This window comes from Stegastes partitus, unplaced genomic scaffold (assembly GCF_000690725.1).
Source record: "Stegastes partitus isolate 25-593 unplaced genomic scaffold, Stegastes_partitus-1.0.2 Scaffold1968, whole genome shotgun sequence".
Lineage (NCBI taxonomy): Eukaryota > Metazoa > Chordata > Actinopteri > Pomacentridae > Stegastes > Stegastes partitus.
The window spans coordinates 56672-75353 of record NW_007579699.1 but is presented as its reverse complement, the minus strand read 5'-3'; the positions used below and the strand labels follow the sequence as shown (position 1 = coordinate 75353).

At 43.3% G+C, this 18682-nt stretch overlaps 1 protein-coding gene across 1 annotated transcript in view; it reads left to right on the top strand.

The window, feature by feature from the left end:
* Window positions 1-18682, top strand: part of LOC103373394 (myosin phosphatase Rho interacting protein) — a 61547-nt gene that overhangs the window by 17648 nt on the left and 25217 nt on the right. Inside the window, exons 4-6 of the mRNA XM_008303267.1 lie at window positions 11136-11287; window positions 12795-12879; window positions 18352-18577. Of these exons, the coding sequence (XP_008301489.1) occupies window positions 11136-11287; window positions 12795-12879; window positions 18352-18577 (463 nt within the window). The remainder of the gene's footprint in view (window positions 1-11135; window positions 11288-12794; window positions 12880-18351; window positions 18578-18682) is intronic.

Below are 18682 nucleotides of genomic sequence, written 5' to 3'. Positions count from 1 at the left end.
ATGGACAGTTAACTGATATCTCCTCTTAAGATTTGACATTTTAACCACTAAATAGGAAAAAACTAAGAACAGATTAATATGTAATGAATTGAAAAGCAATTAAAATATTGACTTACTTACATGTAATGTGGGATGTGCAATGTTTTTCCATAAAAAAAAGGAAGCAGACATTGTACACAACCCATCTTTAACAGTGATAAATGTTTATTAACCCTCTGAACCCCAAAACCCACCAGCGTGTTCGAAAGAAACTTCTTTTTTTCCCCAAATCTGCTAAAATGATACCATTTACCAGAACCAGAAACTGTAAAAAAAAAAATTGTCTGAAAAAAACATATTTTGTGTCCCTTTTGCTTTTACCAGGAAAAAAAATACCAAAACTAAACAAAATTTGTTATATTGGATCAAAATCAAATCAAAATTTGCCAAAATTACACTGTGTATTGTAACTAGATCATGTAAAAAACAAAAAATGAAGCACTCCGAGGTGCAACCATGAAGCTATTCGTGACTCAGCTTGAACCAGCAGACACATGACCAAAATTCAGAGACCTTTCGGCTGTCCTGGTTTGAACACCAGGCTGCATTTACTCAGAGCAGATAGGAGGCAAGTTTGGGAACAAATGATTAACAGTGACGTGTCTGCAGTGTGCACAGTTAGGGATTTTTCCACTATTGCACCTGAGCAAGTTAGAAAAACACATGTTGATTCAAGTTTTTTTCATTTTTTTGTTAAAGAAATATTTAATGATATTCCACTTTATTTTTATTATTATTTTTTTTTTCTGATTGATGACGTTATTACTGTCATGCGATTTAACCATTAGTTTGTTGATGTATAATTGTATTATAGTTTGGACACATTTTTACTGTTTTTGCTCATCTGGTATCGCTGAAAGGTTTCAATAGGTCTATTTTGAGAATGTCTTTGTAGAGAACATATCAGAACACATACATAAACATAGCTTGAGTTCTGTAGTGGTTCTAGTTTTGACTTTTTATAGACTGACCAGTCGTAGAACACATGCGGAAATATGGGATTCGTTTTGCCTCAGAACTTTTGTGACCCGATCAATCTTTTTTCCTCCAAAGTTATCTGCTGTCAGCCCAGTTTGGAACAACAGGTTAAGCGTGAACCAGTGGACCTGCTCTTCAGCCCTGTGGAAAAACTCCAGCTGAATTCCCAAAGGAACATTTTCCTATCCCTCCTCCATTTTCCCTTCCCTTCCCTTCCCTTCGGCCTGATGGGCTAATTTGCGTTGACTTACTGGGGCTTTGGCAGATTTGCAGTCATTATCAAAGAGTTATTTGAAGCCTCCCTGTAGGTCTTATGTAATTTCTTCATAGTGTACGCCGAGGTGCTGAAACTACCTTCTTATGAACTGTGTTGCTGGCCATATTTATGTGCCTCGTCTCTGTTTAGAATAGTTTTTATTTGGACTCTTAGGGACAAAGCATAGAGCGGGTACCTATTCACCTTGGCCTACTTTCCAAAGTGCTGTGTCAGAGCACCATATGGGATTTGCAGCAGTTCAGACACTGCTGTTTTGGCGCACCTTGTGATCTTATAACAACTTTTTTTTTTTTTTTTTTTTGCTGTGGAGCCAAAAGCTGATCACAGAGCTGCAGCTTTCGGGTTTACTGCTCTAGAAGTCAGTGAGTGAGAACATTAACATACTTTAAGACCAACAATTGTTAATAGTGGTGTTGCAAATTAAAACCAGTCTAATACGGAGGCCTTCCAGCAAACATTATTAGACTTGGACAGCAGCTGCAATGAGCTTGTGTTGGTGCTTGTTGTAAATGTGTTTTATGTAGGATCTGACTGTGGCGTTGGTGAAACATGCATTTGTACATTCAGCTAAGTTCTTATGTAAGCTGAACTTCTTGTCTCCAGATGGTGTTTTTCCTTCATCCCATATAGAGCAGGACTGATAAAACAGGAGCGATACGTACTGCTGATGGACACTTTGTCCATAGCGATGAGAAAGTTGTTTGATAGAATGTTCAGTAGTTTCACCTAAATCCAAACTCTAAGCGTGCTCCTACCATGGCTTATGAACAGCCTGTCATATGTTGATAACAGAGCTCCGTAGCTCACCCAGTGGCACCAGCAGGTCTCCTGAGGCAGGCTAATCCATGTCCGCCTGGGCCTCCAGTGGCTTCTACACCTGCAGACCTCCTCTAGTGGAGGCTGCGGTCGGCAAGGACCAGTGGTTGCCCTTGTGAGACTGATTTTACGGCCACAAAACACCTACTAACGCGTATCTCCCAACACCTGGTGATGCACTCCAGGCAGCCTGGTCTGAAAACTGATGAACTTAAAGACTTTTGGGCGTGGAGGTCGGAGTGAGGTTTCCTTCTGGTGATACTTAGTCCACATCAGCATGATGTAGTAGCTTCGCTCTGGGTGCCTTTCATGCACATTCAGGTTGTAGTTGCTTTCTTTTTTAATATGTATCAAGGTGTGAATATACTTTTCTATTTGTATTTATGTAATTTTTTAAAATATGTGTTTCTTTTTATTGTTGAGTAACATTATCCATGATGTGTCTGTGAAGCTTCGCAGTAATCCAGGTCATGGTTATTCTGGTAGATTAATCGTAGCAACTGGACTTGTTTGAGTTCCCTGAAGACGTTTCACCTCTCATCCAAGAGGCTTCATCAGTTCTGACTGACTAGTTGGGAGATCCAGATACTTATATCCTAAAGGAGCCGTTAACGCCTGAGTTTTGGTTTCAATTGGGGGTTTGTTGCTCCTCCCCCTCGTTATATGGGTCGTTAGTGCTCCCCCTGCCACAAAGGGATTCGTACGATGTGCCTTGATCACTGGGCTGAAGTAGTTCAATTGAAAGTAAGGTGGTTAAATTCAAAATAAACCTTCTTTCTCCTGGTCTTTACCAAAAATAGATCATTTAATTATCATTATCCATTAAATAAGACCTCATATTGTGGTTTTCAGTTGCATAGCCCAGCCCTAATATAGAGATTAGTCGACTAGAGGGTCGTCAGGGATCATTAAATTTTAGATGATGGTTAGTTATCATGTAAATAATTGTGATTTTTATATTTTTCTATTCATTTTATGCCCATAATAGTTTTAGATTGATTATATTGGTGCCTCTGACCACCACCTTCTTGCTGCAAAGCCAACAAATCTTCTCCTCCAAGTTATTGGACTCTCCTTTTATATTTGGCTTAAAATCAAAATGTGCCCCCAGTGTCCTCGTGGCGTTTGGCTTTACAACTGAGTCCATGACGTGAGATGCCAATATATGCTCGCTGAATTGCAATCAATCAAATATTGGACATTAGGAGCCGCGAGATAAACAGTTGGTATTATTAAATCATAGCAGACGAACGGGGTGCAAGCAGTGAAAAAATGATGTGGAAATAGTCATTTAAATGTGACATTTCTCTTAATTTCATCCTGATGTTTTTATGCAGGTGAACGGAAACGATTTTCGTGATTATGCATAATGATCCGGGTCAGCACAGAGAGGATGCAACGATGAGATAATTGTGACAGGCACCGTAACATAGCTGAAATCATGTAAATCACTGTCCACATGCAGCTATTAACTATCACTGACTGTACAGTGGAGTGTGGAGGGTGTAAACCGAAACACAACAGAGGTTTTAATCATCTCAGATGGGAAGGAGAGAAGAAAATAAAGAGCACAGGAATAATTACAAATTTAAACTGAATGCGTTGATATCTTTTGGCTGTGAGGGAAGAGGCAGCTTTGACAAATATTACAGGGAGTTGGATTGCAGAGAAAGGGGGAGAAAAAAGTTACCTGCCTGGAAAACCACACACAGACACTGACAGTAACTCTTCCTTAGACAGCTTTTGTCTGAGGAGCCAAGGCAACATGACCCAACTCGACTTCAGCACCTGTTTCTGCATCCAGCCCATCTACTCTGTCACCACCTAGACACCGGCTGACGGATTTCTCACACTCTGTCTGCCTTTTTCTTCTATTTCATTACGCAGTCATCATTATTGCAGACATTACATTAACACTGAAATGACGTCACGTACCACGGGTAAATGGTTTAATCTAGTTCCCACACAGTAGTGTACATATTCTAGCAGCATTGCCAGAACATTCGGCAGCCAAAGATCTGCTTCGCGTGGCTCCGGTACGGTTGCATCTGATTGACCAAGCACAAACCGAGCCTCCATTTGAAAAGAATCCTGCTGTACTCGCAGAGAAAATGGTCTTCATCAACCAGCTCGCCCTCCTCCTCCTCCCTCCCCCCTACTCTTCCTCCTCCTCTGCATTTGGCGGCTGCTGTCCTCCTAACGCAGCATTAAACCACCCACATCCTCTCACCATTCTCCATAAGACGAGAAGTACCGCTACCACCCACAACCCAGCTCTGAAATACCTGGTACAAATATGTGTGAAATGTGTGGTGTTGTGATTTTTTCTGTCCTTTTTTTTTTTTTCCCTTCAGAATATTGTGTTCTAGCCTTCGATGGAGCGCTGTTGCTTTGTAGCCATCTGAACGTCCTGAATGCATACCAGCGGGGTGAGGTGTATCTGAGAATGCCTGGAGGACTGTACTTGGCCCTGCAGCGGAGATGTCAGATATCCACCATATGGCTCGGTCTGATTTTTATAGAGCTATATGTTTATCTAAAGTACAGAGAGAGGTTAAGAATGGCATTACAGCTGACTCCGTGTTATTGCACTGGCTTAAAGTCGTCTCGATATTGGGGTAAAATTACAGGACGGTGAGGACTCTGGGACGGTGATGATTGTAATCTTGTCCATGACCAATCTGTCAGCTCTATTTCCTGGCCTGATTGCTATGTATATCTGTGCTTGTATGATTATTGCGGACTTGGTTGGATCGTCCTTGCAGCGAGCCCAAAGGTGACTCGATCCATCTGGCACCTGAGGATGTTTCCCCGCAGCTGGCTGCTGGCATGCTCACCGGTATCAAAAATGTGTGTTTACCCCTGTTATCCTTTGTTGCCATGGAAAGATTTACTACATAATTGTTGTTGTTGGTAATGAGCAGAGGATGGACCCTGAACAGAACTGATTCTAGGCTGTGTTCATGAGTCAGGGTGAAGTTGTGCCAGTTCATCAGCTTTCCTTTTGGCTCCGGCGTCTTTAGTGATCAAAGTCAAACGGCTTTGGATGCAGAGTGAAGAACTTGGAAACAGTGCTGCACAATCCTGCTGTTACATGTCTGCAGAAGAGTAATGTAGCTTAACGAGTGAAGTCATAGCATTCGAATTTGTCACCGCACAGGTTGGCAGACAAACTGGCACCGAATGCCAGATAACAGATGTTCCTCATCAGCACACAGGTGTTCATAACCAACTTGACCTTTGAGCAATATTTTAGGTGTATTCACAGTGATAGGCAACTGAAGAATATTTTGCAACTTGTGACTCAGTCGCATAGTTTGATGCAGTTTCATTCCCTTGTGCTCTGAAGTGACTCAGTTTAGCTGAACTCTTGCTTTCCATGACTAGAAATGAGTCTGTCAAACCCAAAAATGTTGATGGCAGAGGAAGAGAATTTGCTTCACAACCAAAAATGAAAGTAGACCATCAGGCAGCTGCCAAAAGAAGCAAATATTTCTCTCACTGTGTCATAAGGGAGAATGGGATGTTTTGCTAAGCTGTGGAATGGCCAAGACTGGAGGAAGCCAAGGGCACAGAGACATGCATGCATGTATGAAGCTCGCTAATTACCACTTTCCAAACAGAGCGTTAGTTCCTAATGAACGCTGTTGTAATGCTACCCAACATCTGGACAGACATATAAATGGTGTACGTTAAAGAGAGCAGAGACAGGCCTCAAGTATGCAGTGGACTCGCATTTTGATGCAGTGTGGAACTTGCAGAGAATCTTTGCTTAAATAGCATCCTGGCTGTGATGTGGTCCGTGGTTTCAATCAGTTGCACCTCCTGTTCTCCCTAATTGTGCAAACTGGGAACAGTGCCTCTGTTCCCTCCGATTGCATGGCTCAGGCATTTCAATAAAACTGTTTTAGCTTTTGCTTTCATTGTTTTTGAATGTTTAATAGTTGTCTAGGACTTGTAGTACCTGTTGGGGGAAAAAAACAATCTAATAAAAGTGGCACATCAATGTTTAGTTAATGAATACTCACAGAGTAAAGTCTTTCTCTGGTCATTGATTAAACCGCTAAAAACACATCTCTGTTTTTCTTTTCACGAAAATAATCCATTCGGTGCCTTGATTCTCACTCTACACCGCTGCCTCTTTGAGAATGTGTGGCTCCATGAAGCCCTCTTTCACCGCCCAGCCCTTCGCTGCTGGCTGCAGCTCGAGCATGCCAGCTCACCTTTGACTCTGCTCGAACACTGTAAAACTACTCCTGGCAATGGCACGTTTTAAAGTATTTAGTAATTCCGCCATATATGTTTGAACCGGAAACCAATTCTAAAGAACATTATAATGGTACGAGTTCCTCATCCCACAAGTTGACAACATCGGTTCTCATGAGTGAGACCTGGAAGCGTGAATTTATATGTGTATCGAAAATCGGTCATCGATACTCATTAGTTGGTGATGTTGACTTGTCTTTAGACTGTAAAGACTACCATATGGACATTTCAGAGGTGGTCTTTAATCAAACTAATAGTTCAGTGTGTACCTCATGTAGTCTCTTCACTCTTACCCCAACTGGTCTACGTAGATGGCCGCCCTCCCTGAGCCTGAGGTAATAGATTTTTTTTTTTCTTCCTACTGTTGCCAGCTCAAAAGAAATCCAAAAAAATCTTTCGATTTGTTGGGTTTTATCCGTATAATTTTGTAAGTTCTTCAACTCACTATGTGAAACACCTTTAGATGACATATGTTGTAAATTAACATAACACACAACATTCCTGTATTGCTATTATGGCAGCTGACATGCCACATGCAATTGCCCATTCAGTTACCCCAGACTGGACTAGAGAAACCAAATCTTTCTCTGATTTGTCTCCGTCTCCCTCTGAGACTCTGCTCAATGACTCCCATCGAGACAGCATTCACACTATTGTCTGAACAACTTGAGAGACAAGAATAAGTTTATGCTGGCTTCATAATTTCCATGCTCCGGTCACAAAAGGACACTTGTTTGGGCCTCTTGTCTCTCGGTTATTTCCTTGTTGAGGGTTAACAGGAGGAGTGGCTCTGTGGACTGTGCCGGCTGACAATCCCACATTGTGTGAACTGGTGCTGATTCACAAAGGGGCCATTGTGGAGAGCGGTGGCCCAGGGAGAGCCGACTGGGTCTGGGTTAGGTGACAGAGAGGTGTGGGTTCTGGGGGGCCTGGGTCTGGGGGCTATAGCCACAGTGGCTGGCCCAGAGTAGGGGCGTGCATTGGTGCTCAGCTGACACGGAGCTGGAGCTGGGAGAGCGCACACGTGTGAGAGGAGTCCCGTGCTGCTGCTTGTCACAGCGCTAAAGCGATACTGTACTCCCACTCTGCCGCCACCTACATACGGGCGCTCAAATCCCCGTCCGAGGTGAGCAGCATTATGAAAATAGATCTTTAATCAAAAGAGTTGTCAGTCCCCGATTTATTTCCCGCAGAATCCGATGCAGTGATTATAAAACCGGAGGGCTTAAGCTGCTTGTACAACTGTTCCCAGAATTTGAAATATTTCGCTGTTTATCCTCCTCTGACTCCAGCTCAAGGTCAAGCCCACATGTGTGGTGTACTCTAGATGTGTTTACACAGACAGATGGCCGAGCAGTCCAAAGTCACAGTTCACAGAAGCCACTTTTATTTTATTTTTTTTCGCTCCCCGGCTGCACTGCTGCTCTCCTTGACCACCAGCTCAAGATTTTAATCTCTCCTCTCTCACCCTCTGCTGTTCATTCTCTGTCTTCAAATCATGGTGCTCTCTCTGTGTCTGAGAGTGACAGGGCTCTCAGGTCAAGCTGACGCCAGTCTCTCTGCCCAGTCTGAAGCAGGCCTAGGTCCTCGCCCAGCTGTCCCGAGGTCTATTTGTCCGTCTGTCTGTCAAGCCCGGCTGTTGTCCTGGCCTCTCACCTTATGTCAAGAGCCCTTTGGTGACGGGCCATTTGAAAGGCGTGGGCATAAGCAGTTAAGCCAAAACAATGGTCACCGGCCCTGTGGCACTGTTATTTTACCAAGAGCCATAGTACTGCCTAGATATTAAGATATAGTTTCTGATTTTTCTCTTCACGCTAGCCAAACTTGACTCTGTTATCAGCTACAATACAGATTAGGGATGTCAACGATTCATTCTTAATCAGATAATTGCCGTTGATAATGTAACAAATTAAAAATGTATTACAGAGGAGCAAACTGAGGACATTCATGTTAGGAACTGTATTGTAGATTAGCTGTAATTCCTGGTTGTTCCACAAGGTGGAGCCTCTTACTGTTAAATGAACTGGAATACTGCAACTGTTTTGTCGATATTGCAGCGACCCGAGGAGGCGGTCACTCAGAGTGCAGGCAGTTCCATGTTAGCAAGCAGAGAGCATTGTGGGTATTTAGCTAGCAACGGGCACCATGACAGAAACTTCTGTGGTCGTTAATGACTTCTGGCCAGAGCTGACATTGTGAAGACAAGTTGAAGCTCTTTAGGATTATACAGTGCTGCCCGTTTATTATCATACCCTCGGTCCAGGATAGAATCAAGACAATGTCTGGGATATTCCGATAAGCCTGTTTCAATCATGATAGAGCACTGAGGAAATTGTGTCTGTGTGACGAAACATGGGGGTTTCATACATAAAGCCAAAATGGGAACGTTTTCTCAAGATCAAATTGGCAGTTTCTTTGAAGATCAAGAAATGTTTATTCAAACGGAGCTTTATGGTGAAATTTCACCTTTGTCGGTGCGAAAAGCCACCCCATCGATAAAAGTTATTTCCTTTAATCAGAGGGTAAACAGAGGATTAACTTATCAGGATTAACCAGCTGAGCAGTTCAGTTATGAATGACGACATGCTCTGCAACAACGCGATTCTCTTTGATGTGCCCTAATTAATGTCAGACTGTGTGAACAAGTTGGTGAAGCAGATCTCAGGTGAGCAGGTAACTGACAAACAAACAAACACATTGTTTTCAGCGGCTGACCAGGGTGTGATAATCTGCCACACATGACTGACGCTCGGCCAATGAGCCACAACGATCGGCCGACCATGACTTTAAACGGGCAAAGGTTTGGGGAATTTCATTCTGACAACAACCAGGATTATGACATTATTCTATGAGAATAAATGGGCTGTTTAACTATAGGTTATACAGGAAAGGATTCAGGAGTTTGATATTTTATGATTATAAACGGGATATTCTATAAAGCCGTGTGACATTAAGTAGGCAGCACTGTAGTCGAATATGTAAGTGGCCACCAGTTCATGCAGCAAATGTCACGTGTGTTTGGTTTAAAACAGTGTTATCAGTGTATAAAAAACTGTACTTCTTTTAGTTGGTGATAAATTTATTATGGCTTGAGCACGCTCTCCAACAATATTTAACTTTGCATCCTTAATATAGACACTCGTAAAGGAGATGTGAAGGAAAGTGACGTTTGAACGTGAAGTCGTAAACGGGGCCTCTCCTCTGCCCTCAGGGTGGGATTACCGCAAACTGGTAACCATTGACTTCTCTGTCCACATTAGAGGCCGTCCGTACGCCTAAATTGCTCGGCTGCTGACAGGCTATGGTTACACAGCACAGATCGAGTTCTTTAGTCAGATTTATTTGGTCACCAGCTAACCTTTTAATTTCGCGTCCGGCTCTATCTCCTAATATACTCCCATTCTCTGAGGGCTGTAATTTATCATCTGTGGCCTGCTACTTAAAGCCGAGAGCTGCTATGGTATTTCAGTGTCTGTCATTCAGTCTGCATGTTTAGTGCAGCGAAGGTAGAACCCAAAAGCTGTTCAAACAGCTTCAGTTAGTTACGCAGCGCTCACTTACTTCATTGAACAAATACAAATCTCTCAGTCAACATGAGTTTATCAAGGCTTCTCCCGAGGCGTGTGCGAGTCATTTGGAGGTCAGATGAAGTAAATGTCAGTTTTCCGATCATGTGTGAAACATGTGTGCACTGATTTGCCTCCTTTAGGTGTTGCTTTCTAAGAATGCATTTGCATGAGTGTTGAACTTTGAAAGGCATCATTTTACAACAACTACACGACGAGTACAGCAGGTTCATGTGAAGCAATGCAATGGACTGTAACAAGATTATCTTATCCGTTTCAAGTTCAGTTAGAAAGTCTCCATTCATTGCAAATGAGCCGTAGTTGCACTGAAAGCCATTGTGTACTTAGATAAACCTACATTTGAAACCTTAAGTCCGTGTACACAAGGTAGTGTTATTGTGGAAGTCCTGCAGTTATGCTATTTATGGCTGACAGATGGCATCCATGTCAGGGTGCGTAGCTGAGCTTGCACCTCACGGCAAGGCATCAGACAGATTAAACTAAAAACCGCGTAGTGAACCCTTGAACTTGGACTGTTTATAAATGGAACAGACAGTCCTGTCAAAGGTCCTTTCTACTCGTGCAGTATATAGCATAGGTGTGTAGATTGGAGCAGAGCAACCAAGAATGCAGACAAGCTGCACTGACTTTGGAAAGCATGCAGTCGGACCAAGTAATTCATGAAGCAGTTCAATTCGATCTCATGTCTTTTTGGATGCATCTGCTTCTAGACGCCACCCTTTCATTAACTCGTTCAAAAAATAGTGCACAGCTACTAAAAGTGCATTGTTGTCACTGTGTTGATTATGGCCTGGATTGATTCATGCTGAGTCCAACATAGTCGCGCGCAACGGTGTAATTTCCTCGTCTAAAATTGCCTTCGCCGGAGCAATGCTTTATTTCTAGCGGAGCCGTCGAAGCTGCACGTGTAAAGCAATTATGTAATTACTGCGCTTTAAATGCTGCGACACATATCTGAAGTCAGGGAAATATCAAAGTGAGCCCTAACAAGAACATTTGCCTTTGCACAGACTGTTCTATCAGTGCGCGGCGTGCCAAGCTTGGCATGGAAATGGATGCCGAGGGTGGATTGTGTGAGAAAGACGGACCATGTGGTGGGACTTGTGTGCACGTCTGTTCACTTTCCCCCCACTTAACACTTTCTCTGCGTGTTCTCTGCTTTGATCCTGCAGCCCAGCACTCTACCCCAGGGTACGATCAATATGAACCAGTGCTCCGACGTCATTGACGGCGAGTCCAGGACGGGCCAGAAGAACTCGCTGTGCATCCTGACCCCTGAGAAAGAGCATTTCATACGGGCTGAGTGCAAAGAAATCATCAATGGGTGAGATGTCCTCATAGACATGTTGTGCATGTATGAGATGGAATAACCCCTGGTCTAGATGGGCATTAGGGTTTGTCTTGCTCCGTCTTTTGGGCTGAGGATGACAGAGATGAAGGGGAATAGTTGTGCACAGCTGCTGTGGCAGCCAAAACTGCTCTGCCCCCTGCTGTCTCCTTCAGGCTGTGCTTTTCAAGGAGTTGTAATTCAGGCTGCAGTGACAGTGCACATTCTTGAACCGTTCCCTCTCCAGCCCCTCTCCCTGCGTTCGCAAACCGCCGTGCAGCCGGACACAGATCACAACACACAAACTTTAATCTTCATAATTCAGTCGTCTCTCGAGCCTCTCCTCCTCCTCCTCCTTCCGCCGCTGCTGCACATTCCCTCTTCTCTCTCCCTTCCCCGACTGTAGCACACATATCTCGGCTATTCTTAGGGAGCCGTGACTCACAACACCCACTCCTCGTTATGCTACCTGCTCTGTCACTGTACGCCTCCCACGCTCCTATCATCTGGCTTCCATGTGCCGGTTCTAGGCCATCACACAGCCCTATTAGCCCCTTGCGAGCTTGTCATTAATTGACAGCGAAAAAAAGGTATTATTTTGTATGTTTTTTCGGATTATGCTAAGCTCTTTTCAAATGCCATTTGACTCATTATTACAGTGTGAAAACAGGGCCGCGTGTCAATCACTGCGAACTGCGTCACATGTTTGCATCTGTGACAGTTTATATTGTGACACTGCAACACTAAAGGCCGGCACTCTTTACAAAGTGGGTGGATTAGAAAAAAAGAACATTGCACAGTGATCTGTAACATAGTCAGTGACTTATGGGACTTGTAGACACAGGATCAAGGGTTTATATTAGATGTAATTCAGATGTGTGTGGGCCAGTGAGAAGGAGGCTGACGGCTGCGTTGCTTTCTAAAGGTGGCAAAACTCCGGACACGTTAGTCTCAGTCGAAGAAAACCCCGAACAGTGAACAAAAAACATTAGTCATCTGCATATTTGTTGAGAAAACGTTAGCATTCACATATACAACATGTAATACCGTTGTGTATTTTTACGAAATCTACCAAGGAGTGTGTATCATCTGTGCTAAACGCAATATTTTTGTTTTCAAAGCACAATGCTTGATGAAACCCCGATGAGTTACAGCTGCTAATTACATAAGTATCCTCGTAAATTTTCGCGAGATAAAAAGCAAAACATAAATTAGAACGGATAATTAAAAGGGGCTGTACGAGGCTTTGAGATGTTTTGTTTGGCACTTAAGGGATTAGACGTGGTTTTTCTTCTCGCCGCATTAGCTCACTCTTCAGAGAGCCGAGGACGTTTAATTTACTGTACTATCATCGTTTTGTTTACGGCACGTTTATCGAGGCGAGCGTCAGGGTTTATTGTTTGCAACATAGAACTGTGTCTTCTATCGATTTCCTCCCACCACACACACACACACACAGGTGCAGAGTCTGTCATGTCCCAGTAACGCTTTGACTTATTCGTAGGTGGCAGGAGGCTCTGACTGTGTACCCCAGGACCAACAAGCAGAACCAGAAGAAAAAACGCAAGGTTGATCCACCCACTCAGCAGGTATTGCTCTTACTCACACTTTCCACAGCGAAGTGCTTTTATGTGCTGTACAAGGTAAAGGTAATGAGCAGCCAGATAAAGGTTGTGTGTTTTTTTTTTTTTGTCATGAAGAGTGATGTTTTTTTCCTGATGTGTATCAATGGGCTTTTGAATGCTGCATTATCTGGGAAAACTTCATTTTAGGGCCTCGTGGGCGTTGATATTTACTGTCACTACTCAGCGGAGCAACAATTCCGATCCTTCTGAATGCAACCATGATCCTCAGGAGGTGGCTTTGACTTTATATCATTAGAAATGAAACACATGTGGCAATAGTGCCTCAGCAACAAAGAAAAGAATATATTTAAGGATGACCTCTGCTATGAAAATATGCAGCGCGAAGGCTTCTCATTCCTTTCAAACTACACCAGCTTTTCTTCCCCCTCAGAAGAAGGAGGGAGACAGATGCATTGTTCTTCTGCCAGCAACATGCTCCACAGTTTATACCATCTATATTTGCATTCTTCAGTCACGTGATGCGTCAGTCTCGATAGACTGCATGCCTCGCGCTTGTCTAACTTAACCGCAGCAGTCATTGATATACAGCAGCAAAACGCTCCAGCGGCGTTTTCGCTGGCGGGGCCGGACCGGATCGCGAATTACAAGTTGCTATTTTTCCACAAGCAACGCTCGCATTCCAACAATGTGCATCTGGTTTTATAGATGCGGAAACAGTATCACTCGGTTAAGTTGGCAGCAAACATTACTGAGCTATCAAAATATTCCTGAGCAAACAAGCATGATGATGACAGCTGCAACATTCAGCGATCCTCTCTCATATAAATTTCCTGGTGTTGTCCGGCAGCTGCGGTCTCACCTTTGTGTTGTTAACCTTACGGGCCCAGAGCTGACTTTTTATTTAGCCGGAGAAGTCGAAATGTCCACGAGGGAGCTCCAGCAAACGTTTTCTGATTTCACACATAACAGCTCTGAGCCCCTCGCGCTCTTAATGAGACGCACATTTAAGCCCATAAACGCAAACTTCTTTTTTTCGACTTGGCCGCCGTAATCCCAGCGCCGCTGCTTATTAGCCGACCTTGCTCATTTACTGCTTTTGCAAGGAGCGAGAATTTCCCTTCGGAGAGCAATAAAGTGTCCAGAATGAATAGTGAAACATGAGGGCAGTGGATCGGATGATATTAAGGGCGCCGTGCACAAAGATGAGCAACCAGAAACCGAAACGCAGTCGCATTCAGCAGTCAGGGAGCAAGGTGAGCGGAGTGCATCAAGCCATTCATGGAACATCCTTCAGACACACAAAGCCCACGAAGAAGGGGAGAGGGGGGGTAAAATAAAAGGCAGTTTTCATGTCCGTGCAAGCTTACATGTGCTGCTGTCAAGTTTCTCCCTGGTAGGTAGAACTAAAATAACAGCGCTTTATAAGAGCCTATTACCATAATAATGGTGTCAATGGCAAGTTGAAATATGGCCATATCATGTAATAATATCGTACCAGACCACCCAGCGTGGGGGATGCAGGTTTTCCCCTTCCCCTACCTCCTTTTTTGATACCGGGCCAAATTTGTGGCGAGTGCGCACCAAGTTCTCTGAAGTTCATTGTCTGGTTCCTCTAATGACGGCGCCCTGGATCAGACGGTGACCTTGCCGGGCCAAACACAAACAGGCTCGTTTGCAGAAAAGCAGCGGTGACACAGCGATGACCTTGACTGTGTCTCCCGTCATTTATGTCTGTTTTCTTTTTGTGCGCCATACTTTCCCGTGTGGATAAATGTACCTGCTCACGCTCTTCACATTCTGTTGTATTATTCATCCCTATTGAGGTTGTTGTTGGACTGTCTGAGACCATTTTGATCCTTTTTTTTTTTTCATCTCACTGACAAAACCCTCATATAATTACAGTAATTTAGTTTTATTCCACAACCCACGGACAGCATAGAGAGAAAGGCTCAGCCTCTGCTCTGCGAATGTGCCGTTCCTAATGTCTAACCAGGGCTCTGCAGTGTGAACATTTCACTCGGGTGTGCGAATGACATTTAAAGTGTGAGGATGTGACAAATGTTTTTGGACGCACCAGTGCGAATGAGTCTTATTAGCAAAGCATCGTTCGGAAAGCAGCTTCACACATTTTCGCTGGCGCTGATCGACGCTGTTGCCGCTTACAATAACAAGCAGCGGGTCGGTCCGTGCTGTCTGAAGGGGGATGCATTAATCAAGCACAGTGGATGTCTGTCTGTTTTAGTTTCCAAGTGAATCTTATGTTAGCCGTCTTATACTGTACATACGACGCTGTATGTTCAGTGTTTATAAGCAGACATGCATTAATGGTTACAGTTTATTATCACACCATCGGTCCAGGATGGAGTTATGACTATATCCGGGATATTCCAATAAGTGGGCTTCAAGATGGCGGCGAGTTTGGGTGTGAAAACTAGCCTATGTACTGGACTAGTACGATCTATATGGTCTATATTGGACGTATTTAGCATGTATTTGGCAAATAAAGTATTTAAGGAAAGAAAACATTTATGTTTATTCAAACAGAGCTTCATGGTTTGGCTTCAGTGAAATTTCACCTTTGTCGGTACGAAAAGCCACCTCATCGATAAAAGTTATTTCCCTTAATCAGAGGGTAAACAGAGGATTAACTTATCAGGATTAACCAGCTGAGCAGTTCAGTTATGAGTGACGACATGCTCTGCAACAACACGATTCTCTTTGATGTGGCCTAATTAATGTCAGACAGTGTGTGAATAAGTCGGTGAAGCAGATCTCAGGTGAGCAGGTAACTGACAAACAAACACATTGCCTTCGGCGGCTGACCAGGGTGTGATAATCTGCCACACATGACCGACGCTCGGCCCGTGAGCCACAGCGATCGGCCAACCATGACTTTAAACAGGCCAGAGTTATTCCTGGTATACGTTTTGGGGAATGTTGACAGAAACTGGGATTATGACATCATTCTATGACAGTAAAGGGGCTGTTTTACTATAGGTTTTACAGGAAATGATTCAGGACTTTGATAGTTTATGATTAGAAATGGGATATTCTATAAAGCGGTGTGACATTAAGTGGGCAGCACTGTATTTCTTTTTGTCCGTTAATTAATCCCCTAGATGTTAAAAAAATGTAAACGTAAAATCAATGTAAGCATGTAGGACTGCTAACACCTTTTAGATGGCATAAAATTCTGATCATGTTTTGTCTCAGTATGTCACTTCTATCTGCTTTAACCCTCAGAACCTCAGAGTTTTTTTTTGCTCCTGTCACATTTTTATTCACTGTGGGTCCAGTTTTCACCGCACTATAAGTCCTACACCTCTATGGATGAGCACAACCACAGCTGGAAGGAGGGAAAACTTAAAAATAAAGACTCTAAATTATAAAAAAAAGAAAGAAAGTTGAGTTTCTTACATTATTTATTTTATTAAAACAAAAAACAAAACAAAAAAAAATCCAAATCAATATAAGCAACATTTTACAAAGTGCCTGCAGGTGTTACTAATACAGGTGTAAAAAAAAAAAAAAAAGGAGTTGAATCTACATACTGTAAATATTGTACTTCTACTCCTGTCTGCTCTTTGTGAACACAGCCTGCAGTTCAGCCCAGTTCATGAACTTTTGTTATCTGACTGTTGATGGCTTCACGGTTGCACCAAATAGCCCAGATATGATTTTTTTAATCTTTGTTTTTTACAGAATCTTGTTAGAGCAAGACGTTTATTTTTTGCAAATTTTTAAAATAAATGTTGTGATTTTTAGACCTAGATTAGTTCTCCAGCGCTTCACAGATGAGTGGTTCAAGGAGAAGCTGATAATCAGATGTTTTCTTTCTGTTCTTACTGTTTCTCTCTGTGATAAATGGTATCATTTCTTTTTTGGAAAAGATAATATGCCTTTCAAACAAACAGGCAGTTTTTGGAGTTCAACGGGTTAGACAATACTATTAGTACAGACCATGACTGACTTTGTAGAAGCAGACTTTGTGTGTGAGAGCGAGAAATGAGCATCAGTTGAAACAACATTGTCGTGGTCAAGGCCGGGCCGTAGAAGCAGGCTGAACGCTTTCACTGCTTGTCTACTGTCAGTTTCTGTCGTTGTCTTTTCGGTTGTTTAGGGATGACAATGTGACATATGGTGCCACTGACAAACAAGCCTCACATTTTCCACACCCCACTGTGTCAGCAGCACATTTCCACCTGAAAGCTCTCCTCCCACTTTGACATGCTTAACTGGAGACATGTGCTGGTTGTAAATACCCGGGCACTGTGGCATGTTTGCCTTGTGGGTAGTGCCCCTCCATCACCTGACCTCGGGTGCAAGAAAAAAAAAAAGTGACTTTCTCATCTTCTAGCTGAAAGAATAATACATTCTGATGCCATCCCGTCAGCAGTAGAAGACCTAACATCCTGCATTTGTGCTTTATTTCATAGTTAAATTTGAATTAACATAAGAAAGAAACCAAAGTTAAGAGAAAATAATGAGACTCCTCGTGGAATTATTCTTTTTTCTCCTGTATTGATTGTAATCAGCAGCACATACCGAGCATTAACATCAAAGGCTTTTTGTGATTGGCAGGGTGGAGTAACTCCAAGCCAGTGTTTTTCCACTGAAGACATGAATGGACACCCAGTGAGTTCAGCTCGGCCAAACCTTTTTTTTATTATTATTATCCTGCTTCAATTTTACAAATCCCAGCCTTTGAAACTTCATCCCTTATAAATGACATGTACTATAATCCCAATCAGTGAAGGTGAAGGGTGAATAATCAGGTCATGCTTTTTTTCCTCCCTTCTCTCTCTCAATACTGAAAGAGTGATTCTTGGCACAGCAGCATGTTTGTGGTGATTGGACTTCGATGGATGAGAAGTTGTTGTTTTCAGGGTCGCTTTGCTTCGGAAATCTTGCTCTCTCTTGTTGCCTCAGTGATTTTGTGCATCTCCTGGTGACGTCACAGCTTTAACCGGCTGTACTTGTGTTTGAACTTGCATCCGTTAATCAGATGAAGATGATTTTTATCCTGGAAATTCTGTTCCACCTCTGCAGAATGTCCTTGTGCTTTTGTTTTTTTTTGTCCTCAGTATCTTTCAGTATTACAGGTGCGTTTGCCATGAATGGACTGTTTGTTCTTTGTCCAGCTTTCCATGTGTTGCTCCTTTCCACGCTTCCTCCTTCTCTGTTTCATAATTTATCATTTCACCAATGATAAAAGCTTTAGTTTAGTCACTTTTGTATTGGATTCAACTGAAATGTAAAAAGAAAATCCAAAGCAGGCCAGTCATGTGAACTCATGTTCCACAGAAAACCAAGAGTCTGATCATTGTCTTTACAGCTTCTACATGATTGGAAACTTTAACTGTTATTCAATCTCTTTCCTTCTCGTGATCCTTTTCGTAGTCTCTCTGTGACCTTACCTCCCTTTATGTCCTCTCCTCTACCCATCCACTCCTTCCGTCCCGGACCATCACCCAGGAGCCTGGCCCCGCTAAGGTGACGGTGACCAGCAGCAGCACTGGAGGCAGCATCCCCTGCCTGCCCAGCAGCATCGCCAGTGCCGAGCGAGTCCCGATGAGCCGCTCCACTCTGTGGCAGGAGGAGAACCGCTGGAGCAGGGCCACCATCCCCTGCAGCCGCAGTGCCTCCTGCATCAGCCAGCTGAGCCAGAGCCAGCCAGACTCCAGTAACACTACACAGGATGGTGAGGACCGAGTGGAGGCGTGCACCTGCTTCAGCATCCTGCATCGATGGTTCACTGTTAGATAAGAGAAACTTAAGGAAACTGTTAGGAAACATAAAGCTAACA